General features: G+C 31.7%; 2 protein-coding genes across 2 annotated transcripts; one reads left to right on the top strand and one right to left on the bottom strand.

Annotated features, from left to right (window-relative positions):
• Positions 1–223: 223 nt before the first annotated feature.
• LOC150029163 (uncharacterized) lies at positions 224–1,643 on the top strand. The gene has a single exon (XM_090298790.1). It carries the CDS (start codon positions 440–442, stop codon positions 1,313–1,315), a length of 876 nt encoding a protein of 291 aa, XP_090154916.1. The 5' UTR covers positions 224–439; the 3' UTR covers positions 1,316–1,643.
• A 4,655-nt stretch (positions 1,644–6,298) lies between these two features.
• On the bottom strand, positions 6,299–8,607 carry LOC137811971 (RNA cyclase family protein). Its single transcript, XM_068613833.2, has 6 exons — positions 8,261–8,607; positions 8,017–8,169; positions 7,734–7,912; positions 7,478–7,653; positions 7,137–7,353; positions 6,299–6,737 (listed from the first exon to the last, which is right to left on the bottom strand). Exons 1-6 carry the CDS (start codon positions 8,463–8,465, stop codon positions 6,528–6,530), a joined length of 1,140 nt encoding a protein of 379 aa, XP_068469934.1. The 5' UTR covers positions 8,466–8,607; the 3' UTR covers positions 6,299–6,527.
• Positions 8,608–9,222: the final 615 nt, after the last annotated feature.

Below are 9,222 nucleotides of genomic sequence, written 5' to 3'. Positions count from 1 at the left end.
CTTTCAAAAATATTTACCTTTTCATCAATTCTGTTAAAACTTTTACTAATTTAACTTTTCATATTCTAATATTAGCGAATTAAAAGTTAAAAAAAATTGTACCAGAGAGTTCTTTAGTTAAGGCAAAAGCAAAACCACTTTTTATGTTTTTGGTGCTCACAAGATCGTTTAGGTCACTGTACCCTGTACTTCTAGGTCCACACCCCATTAGCTTTATTATTCCATGCCTTCTTCTCACGCCATAAACCCCACAATAACACTCTTTGTTAAGCCCTCATGCATGGTGGTGGCCCTTTAAATCCCATCAATTTCTTCTCCTTTTCCTTATCGTCCAAACACTGCCTGCCTAAAGCTTCATGCTTTCTCTTCCACCATGCCCATCATTTTCCCATTTTCATTCCCCTCCCAACCATAGTTAACGAGAAGAGCAAAAAAAACAATGGATGAAACTAAGTTTCTCTTGGAGTTCAAGTTCGTGTCTTCCTTGTGTCTTCATAACTTCTTCAACCTTCTATGTGAAGAAGCAGTTTCCTTTCTCTCCGTCTTCTCCTCGGATCCCCTGTTTCATTGCATCGTCGCCTTTTGCACCTTGGTTTTCCTCTACTTGCCCAACCTTTTCTTGAAGGTAGTGTTATCGCCGGTTCTCATTCTCACTTCGATTCTCCTTCTCTCCATTCTCCGCCTCGGTGCAATTCAGAAGTCACGACACGATATAAGGGAAATACAAAGGAAGCACGAAGAACCACCCATCATTTATGAAGAAAACAGAGGAACCGAATGCAGGGGAGAGGAACAGAGTTGGAGTCCCCTCGAACCGCACGAAACAGAGACGACAGAACAAGTGCAGCAATGGGTTCATTCGGAAACAGAGGGCGTTTCCTACGTGGGTTTTGAGCCAAGTTCGTGTTTTATGGAGTGGAACGTGAAAGCGCCGTTGGATGTAATATATGAGGAGTATGGTGAAGGTGAAGAAGCTGGTGATGATGCAAACGAGAACACGGGTATCGTAAGGTACCCTTCGTTGTCGCGGTTTTACCCGGAATCGGATTCGGATAGCGAATCGGAGAGTGATTTTCCGGCGATCGGAGATTGGGACTCACCGGAGGAAGTTGGGTGGGGCGAAGAAGAAGAAGAAGAAGAAGAAGAAGACAGAGAAGGATTGATTGAGATAGCTCTTGATGGATTCAGGAGGAAGAGGGGCATGGAGTTTCATTTCGAAGAAGAAAATTTGATTGAGATTGATATTTCTCCGTCCAGGTACAGAGAACTTTCCGGCGACGACGAAGTGTTTTCCGGCGAGATAAGTTGCAACTAATGTGACACTAATTCGAGATTGACGTAGTGGATTATTGTGTTTTTTGGGGTCGTTGAAAAGGGAAACCAGAGAATAGAAATCTGTGTTTTTTTTAAGTAGGGTTTTGATGGTTCTCTGGAGGTTGTTACATTTTTATTAAATTTCATGATCCATGTATAATAATTTACCAAACCCAAACTTCAAAGGTTTCTTTAATGATCTATTCTTGTGTAGGGTTGTTCCACTTCCTGAGATCCCTCCTTCCACACCTGAACAATAATAGTAATGTGTGGCAGCCAAATTTGCAGGTATATATATGCGTGGAATTTGTACTAGATTCAACTGTTCAACCATGAGACTCCTTCTAATTCAAGTGTTTTGCATGTTCATGAAGTAAATTAATGGTAGTGGTAGTTGTGTGGTCTGATACTAATGCATTAAAAATGGTAATTTTCTCTTTTATGAAATTAACTTATCTTTGTGAGGTTTTTATGTGAACTGTAACATGAGTAAGGCTTTCTTAACAATCATGAATCCAAACCCTCATGATTTTGATTGCAGTGCGTAAAATGAGTTAATCCCTTCATACTTTGTTTCTTAGAAGATAAAAAAAAAGTAAAACTCAGAAGTAATGGTCTAATACTTCCGTTTCATTTAATGCTAAGAGATGAGAGAAAAAAACAATTAAAGAAAATATAGATTTTGAGAAAGGAAATTAAAGAAAAATAAAATGATTATTTTGTTTTTCTTGCTTGGTTAAAATAAGGAAGAAGGAAAATATAATTATATTTTTAATACTTGTATATTTTTTATTTTAATAGTTATATTAATTAATAGGTTTGTGTTTAAACCAATTGTCAAAAGTAGGTATAAGTTGAGTGTAAATCAATTATACGATAAAACAAGTTTTATGTTAAAATATCTTGGATAGAGAGTAGTTTTAAGATTTATTTGTATCATTTAAAGAATCACTTTTCTTAATAAAAAAACAGAGCATATATTATTTTAGAAGCTGGTTTAATATTCAAAAGAATTAGTTGTTGATATAAGATGAAAAAACAAAGTTTAGCTCAAGGAAATTTAGATTTTAATTATAAACTCTAAATTTTTGCTAATGACACAAAATATTTTCTTTGTTGAGATCATAATGTTTAATCACTTTCGTAATAAAAATTAAAAAAAAATGAGATTCTAATTTTTCTCACTTTCTTAATATTTGTTCTTTTATTTTTTTTTAAATACTATTCCGAACATCATCGCTACAAAAAATTCGTATTCGATCATTGTTCAATTTTTATTTTTTTTTGCCTTTATTTTAAAGTTTACTTTCAACAAAATTTTTAAGAACTTGTTTAATATATAAAAATAAATTTTATATCAGACTTTCAATATTTTTTTAGTTTAAAATATAATTTATATATTTAGGGTGTAGACGATGCAGCCTAGGCTACAACGTAATCGGAAACACACACATGGTGTGATAGTTCATGATTGATTATTGGATGGAAAAAGCACCATTTTTTCTCAAAATTAAAATGGATAGAAACTATTACAAAAATAGTAGAAGCGTGAGTTTATTTCATGAACATCTTCCATATACATTTTTGTGAGATTTTTCTTTTTAAGAAGTTGTGTACACAACTTTGGTGTGTATAATGGAACATAGAAGTCTTGGAGTTCGAACACGAAATTGATTAGTATTAAAAAAATACAAAATTTATAAAAAAAATAGTAAAACTAAAGTCGTATTTTACATGTATAATTTTGGTGTAAATTTCATAAAAAATAATACTATTATTAAATCTTCTTTCTAAAATATTTAAAAATTTATACACATTAATTAATAACAAATCACAAATCACTTAAATATTTTTAAATAATAATTTAATAATATTATATAATTTCTGTACAATTTTTGTTACATGTTTAAAAAGTTACATAATATTATTTTATATTTTTTAAATAATTTTACGGTAGATTTAAGGTTAGAGTTCAGGTTCAGGATTTAGGGTTAGGTGTTATGTTTTATTTTTATTATTTAGAGTTAGGTTTTAAATATACATTTTATATTCTATGGTTTAGGGTATATAGTCCATAATTTTTATGTAAGTTTAGAGTTTATGATTTAAAGTTTAGGTGTGAGATTTTTCTTAGGATTTATAATTACGGTGTATGATTTTGGTTTTACACAATTTTTTAATTATTTTTCAATTAAAAAATAATTAAATATTTTTTAACAATTCAATTAATTATTTGATTTTTTAAATGTATATATTATATTTTTAATTAACCAAAAATTAAAAAAAAATCATTGAAGTTAAAGTCATGGATGCACAACTAATAAAAAATCCATACAAATAAGTCATGCATGTAGAACATGCCTTAAGGTCTACTATTTTTTTACAATTTTTGTGTTTTTCCTACACAATTTTGTTACTAATTAAATTCATGTGCAAATTCCACAAATTCTTTAGAGATTGCATCAAAATCGTGATCTATCTACACAACCTATAATAGAAGTTGTATAAAAGCCATTTTTATAGAGTAAACTCGTATTTTTTTCTCATCACTTATTTTATTACAAAAAGATTTACATCCATTATGATAATTTAGAAAGAAAATAATTTGCACATTTTGATGTTTTTTCCAAAATATTTACATTCAAAATCACTTTATTATTACAGTTTTTAATTAAAAAAAAAATTTGGTACTCTTTATTTTGAATCCATTGTCATGCGTTTCGATTTTATTAAAAAATAATTCTCAAAGTGATTATCAAACCAAACCAGATATCATTTTTCTTAATAATATTAATAGATTTGAGTGATCTATAAAACTTGAAGATGGTGTAATATTTTTTTCTTTATGGATAGTAATTAAACTTTTATTGAAAAATTAAAACTATATTTTCTTACTTGAATAAAAGGATAATTACTCACAAAAAGCTTCAACTCTTAAAGAAGGGTGATATCCTAACTTGCAGCACAAAGTTCTCATTAATATATGAATACATTACTAGGACCCTCAACTAATCTTAGGACCAAATATCTCACATGCAAATGCAAAGCAAAAAAATGAGCATAATTGAATTAACTCTATTCAAAATTCTGATCGGATAATTTTTCTCTAATCACCGTTAAAAATCCAAGTGTGGCATCTGATTGTCAATTTAATGATGGATGGGGCTAGAAAACATATAAGAAAAAAAAAATCTAAAAAAATATTGATTATTATAAAATAAAACATGAATAATTAATTTTTTTATTTATATAAGTTTTTCACTTATGTTTATATGTCATTTTAATTACTCTAAAAAACTACTTTATAGAGGTAAAAATAAACTTATTCCCGTCTAATGTGATAAAGGAAATTGAGATACATTAAAGAAATGAACGTTGTTGAAGATGTAAAAGTTCTCTTAATGTGATTTTGAAATCCAATTAAATACTAACTCCAAACTTATTTAACTACCTTGTATTGGGAATGGATTCTGATGGATGAGATCCTGACCCTTTGACATAATTTATTATTATAAATAATTTTACTATAAAATGTTAGCTTAATAAAATAGATAGTGGAGATAATTCCAGATTACTTTCACTGAGTTGGAATTTTGAAGGGGCATATGAGTACTAGCAATGGGATATAATATATATATAGGTGTGTGTGTAAAATATTTAAAATGTTAAATAATGAGTTCTTAAAAGAATAAATATTTCAAGAAAGAAAATATTTTAATAATTATACGATAAATTTATTAAATAACGTGTCAATATTTTAATAGATAAAAAATAAAACAAAACTTAGTACATAAAAGATATTTCCTCTTGCATTCCATACATGTTTTTTATATGTAAACAGTGCATGCATTACCAAAGCGATTCAAGTGTTTTTAAGTCCGCTGATGTCTAATGCCATGCTGTAAAACATAGTAGAGTCAAAATATGTCATAAATAAACCGGCTAAAGAAATTTGGTTGAATATGTAAGAATGGTCTCATTTAGCTTAAAATGTAATTAATACAAATACAAATAATGAAATCCTCCAACTAATCACGAACCAATTCTAACTAAATGTAATAGCTCTAACAAAAAAAGGACATTTTTTCCTACATAGTGGAACATATTAAAGGATCTCCAATACCATGACTGTATTAACAAGGGGATCTTAATTTAAGACTCAAGTTGTATAGAAAACTTAACTCGATGAAAGTTTTATGATTAAGATTTAATTTTGTATAAGATCTTCAATCTTAAGAAGAAGAAATAATTTTCCAATATTAACATGAGTTTAAAACACCCAAATTAAGAGTTAATTATAATAACTACATTAATTTTATGTTGAAAAAAATTAAAATACAAAATAAAAATTATAAAAATGAAAGTCTTATAAAACCTAAATATTGAACTGAAACTTACAAGAATTACTTAAAAATTACGAGATTATGAACTCTCCTTTAAATAAATAAGACTCTAAAAGTTTCTTGAATGAAAATAAGACTCTGCAAATGTTGACCCTCTATAGTAAATGCTCTTATTCAATTATAAGGAAAGGGACCTTCTATTTGTATGACCCTAATGATGGAGTTTTATTCAACTTGTGTTTCCTGATTCCGAATATGCTTTTTTGGGGTTGTTACTTATTTTGAAACCATCTTCTCTGCCAACATCGCTCTAAGAATATAATGTTTACAGCTGAAGAGTCTTGCCAGTTCACATCCTTAATTTAACTAATTGCTAATGTCAGATTCTTCAAACTCAGTGTGCTCCATAGTACTTTTGCTAATTGCTAATCAATTTTTTATGTTGTCTTGTTGGCAAACAAAGCTTACAGAAGCATAGTAATAAAATATGAAGCAGCTTTATCAGGGCATCAAGTTTTTGGATAATCATAGACACAAACAGCATGGTTGTTAAACAGGGATTTCTTGTATAGCACCGATAATGGAGAAGTGCTTGCTATTCAGGACAAGAGAAATGCTAAAAGGAATAATAAATCCATATGTGAAAAACGCTAAAATCTATATATATATTAGCTAGCAAAACTGGGTTACAATTGAAACTGAACTTAAACCTGTTCTTTCATTTGGGAGAAGGTATATCATGATCATTGGCATAATATTACATATTGAAGCTGCGGTTGAGCCCTTTTCCGGGTACCAAACTAGCAGTTGCTTCAAAATTACAATTCTTTCAGACTTGTATTTTGGATTTATAACACCGTTGACCGCGCTTTATGATACCTTTCGAGAAAGGTTCTTCATGCCATAACCAACACACTTGAGAAAAACTGACTGTGAGTTCGGCTCTGGTTTGATAATGAACTTCAAATTTAGAAAATCCCTAATGTTTCTAAGAGTTTCAACCCCGTACTGGGAAAGTTTTCCAACGCGAACCTTGGAAACATCTTGAGGGCATAGTGCACAAAGAAGAAATAGCAAGCCCTATAAACCAAAGCAATAAAAAAAATATTAGGGGAGTCCAAAATTCCACAAATGGAATTAAATTTCATCATATACACCAGTCCTACAAACCCACATGCAAGACAATAAAATTGAACTAGTAGCTACGTATTTCAGCACCATAGCCTTTGAGTCAGAACACTTCCTAGGAAGGTGCATTCCTGTTGCATTTTCTTTACTTTTTTTTACGCTCAATATCTCTTTCTCTCTATTGTATGAGTCTACTTCTATATTCTATCTACTACCATCAGTCAACTGGAATCATAACTTTTTCACTTCTGTAAGAAGTCTCAGTCCATATTTCTACGTTTTTAAACTCCAGTATCCATCACTTGACACAGAAACATTAAAAGGGGAGAAAGAAACTGCCGACATACTAACCTGATGTGTTGAATCTACCACTCCACTTTGAGCTATCTCACCAAGTAAAGCATTGGCAGTCCCCACGCCAATATCCTCTGGAGGCATCAGGTCTCTTTTTGCATCATCTGCAAGGCTAGAAGAATCATCGTCCCTCGCATGAGAAACAGCATTGTCTGCGGAGATGAAGCAACCAGATGTAGTTTCCGCTACCAGCGAAATCCCAAAACCAGGAGAGCTGCACCAGCAAATGTCCAACAAAAGGAGTTACAAATACTATGACTTTACCTATTTCTACCAAATATATTTCCAAAACTGAAATTCAATATTCAACAAATTCCACTGAATGGAAGGAATCATACTTTCCAGCCTGAGGACCTGATCTGTGATCAGAGAAAATGTGCACATCAGAAACGAGCGGATTGATTATTCCACGGGTAGCTTTAATCATGCTATTTTCAAACTGAACAGACACTCTGGTTGAAAAGGTAGTTCCTCTAATTTTCTTCACAAAACCTTCATCAATCCAACTAACAGCCTGTTAGGAAGTGAAGTACACATTAGATAACAAACAAATTTAAATAAAAGTCGAAATCATCAAAAGAATCAGAAACTTACAGCTAGACTCTGAACAACGGGAAGTGATAAAATAACTTCGCCGCCACCATTGGGAGGTACTCCGCGACTCTCTACTTTAAGCTCCAAGCCTTCAGAGGGAACTCCAAAGCGCTTCAATATGGGTAAAGCAGTAGACTTGAAGGTATCAACCGATGGATCCTTAGAATCATTTGTAATCCCTGATAAACAATATCCCAGTTATAATTCAAATCATTTAAATATCTTTAAACGGTCCTTCTGACATAGGTTTCAAAGAAAAATCAAATTATTACAACTAATATACCTTTGAGCCTAATGGTGAGGGGCTGTTTGGCAAACAAACACAACACAGTGAGTGGCTCCAGAAAATAGCCAATGGAGCGCGAGACGCCACAATCGTGCGCACGGTGTTGCCTGCCACCGATAATAGTTCCAGGTTTGTATTTTAATTTGGTACCTGTTCAACCCAAATAAAATGAATAACCAATCCCTTGGTGGTGGTGGTGGTACTGCAACTAAACTTGATTGATAAATAAAAAAAAAAATACCAGTTTCGTTGATTTCGACGTGGCAATCGTCGCAGACAGTTTCGAAGAGACGGAGGAGTGAAATCTCGTGGTCGCGGAGACCTGGCCAAGTTTCGTCGGCACGAATATCTTCGATGAGAATGGGAGTGGAAGAGAGAGTGGCGAGAAGAAGCCGCTGCCGGAAGCTCTGGCTTCCCTGCAACCTCTTGTACGCCGTTTTCCCCATTCTATGAATACACCTGCGTAGTAGAAGCTGCAGACTTCGATGCCCCGGTAGCGGAATGCAGAAGGGAGGAGTTGCAAGAGACGAAGACGATAAACCCTACAAAGAGCGACTCTCCCTTGGGTTTATTGGAGAGTTTTGGGCTAGGATTTTATAACAGAAGCCCAGGCCCTAATAAAAATTAAAGAATGAGATTCTCATTTTTCTCACTTTCTTAATATTTGTTCTTTTATTTTTTTAAATACTGTTCCGAATATCATCGCTACCAAAATTTCGTATTCGATTATTCCTCAATTATTATTTTTTTCTTTATTTTAAAGTTTACTTTCAACAATTTTTTTAAGAACTTTTTTAATATATAAAAATAAATTTTATATCAGAGTTTAAATATTCTTTTTAGTTTAAAATATAATTTATATTTTTATGGTGTAGACTGTAGTAGATGCAGCCTAGGCTACGTGATCGGAAACACATGGTGTGATAGTTCATGGTTGATTATTGGATGGAAAAAACACCATTTTTTTCTTGAAATTATTAAAATGGATATAAACTTTTTTTATTATAAAAATAGTAGAAGGGTGAGTTTATTTCATGAATATCTTCCATAGACATTTTTGTGAGAATTGTTTTTTGAAAGAAGTCGTGTAAACAACTTTCGTGTGAATGAAACAACTTTTGTTTGTATGGAACATGGAAGTTGTGGAGTTTAAACACGAAATTGATTAGTATTAAAAAAATACAAAATTTATAAAAAAAATTA

Source organism: Phaseolus vulgaris, chromosome 2 (assembly GCF_051622355.1).
Source record: "Phaseolus vulgaris cultivar YP4 chromosome 2, ASM5162235v1, whole genome shotgun sequence".
Taxonomy (NCBI): Eukaryota; Viridiplantae; Streptophyta; class Magnoliopsida; order Fabales; family Fabaceae; genus Phaseolus; species Phaseolus vulgaris.
Note: the sequence above shows the minus strand (reverse complement) of the source record. Positions and strands in the feature narration are given on the sequence as shown.

Bases quoted from the DNA above. Each gene is read 5' to 3' on its own strand.
- LOC137811971 (XM_068613833.2), bottom strand. From the start codon at position 8,465: ATGGGGAAAACGGCGTACAAGAGGTTGCAGGGAAGCCAGAGCTTCCGG. The intron at 7,354-7,477 runs GTATGATTCCTT...TTGCTGGTGCAG, and splicing joins TCAGGTCCTCAGGCTGGAAA to CTCTCCTGGTTTTGGGATTT. The intron at 6,738-7,136 runs GTTAGTATGTCG...TTTGGTTTATAG, and splicing joins TGGTAGATTCAACACATCAG to GGCTTGCTATTTCTTCTTTG.
- LOC150029163 (XM_090298790.1), top strand. From the start codon at position 440: ATGGATGAAACTAAGTTTCTCTTGGAGTTCAAGTTCGTGTCTTCCTTG.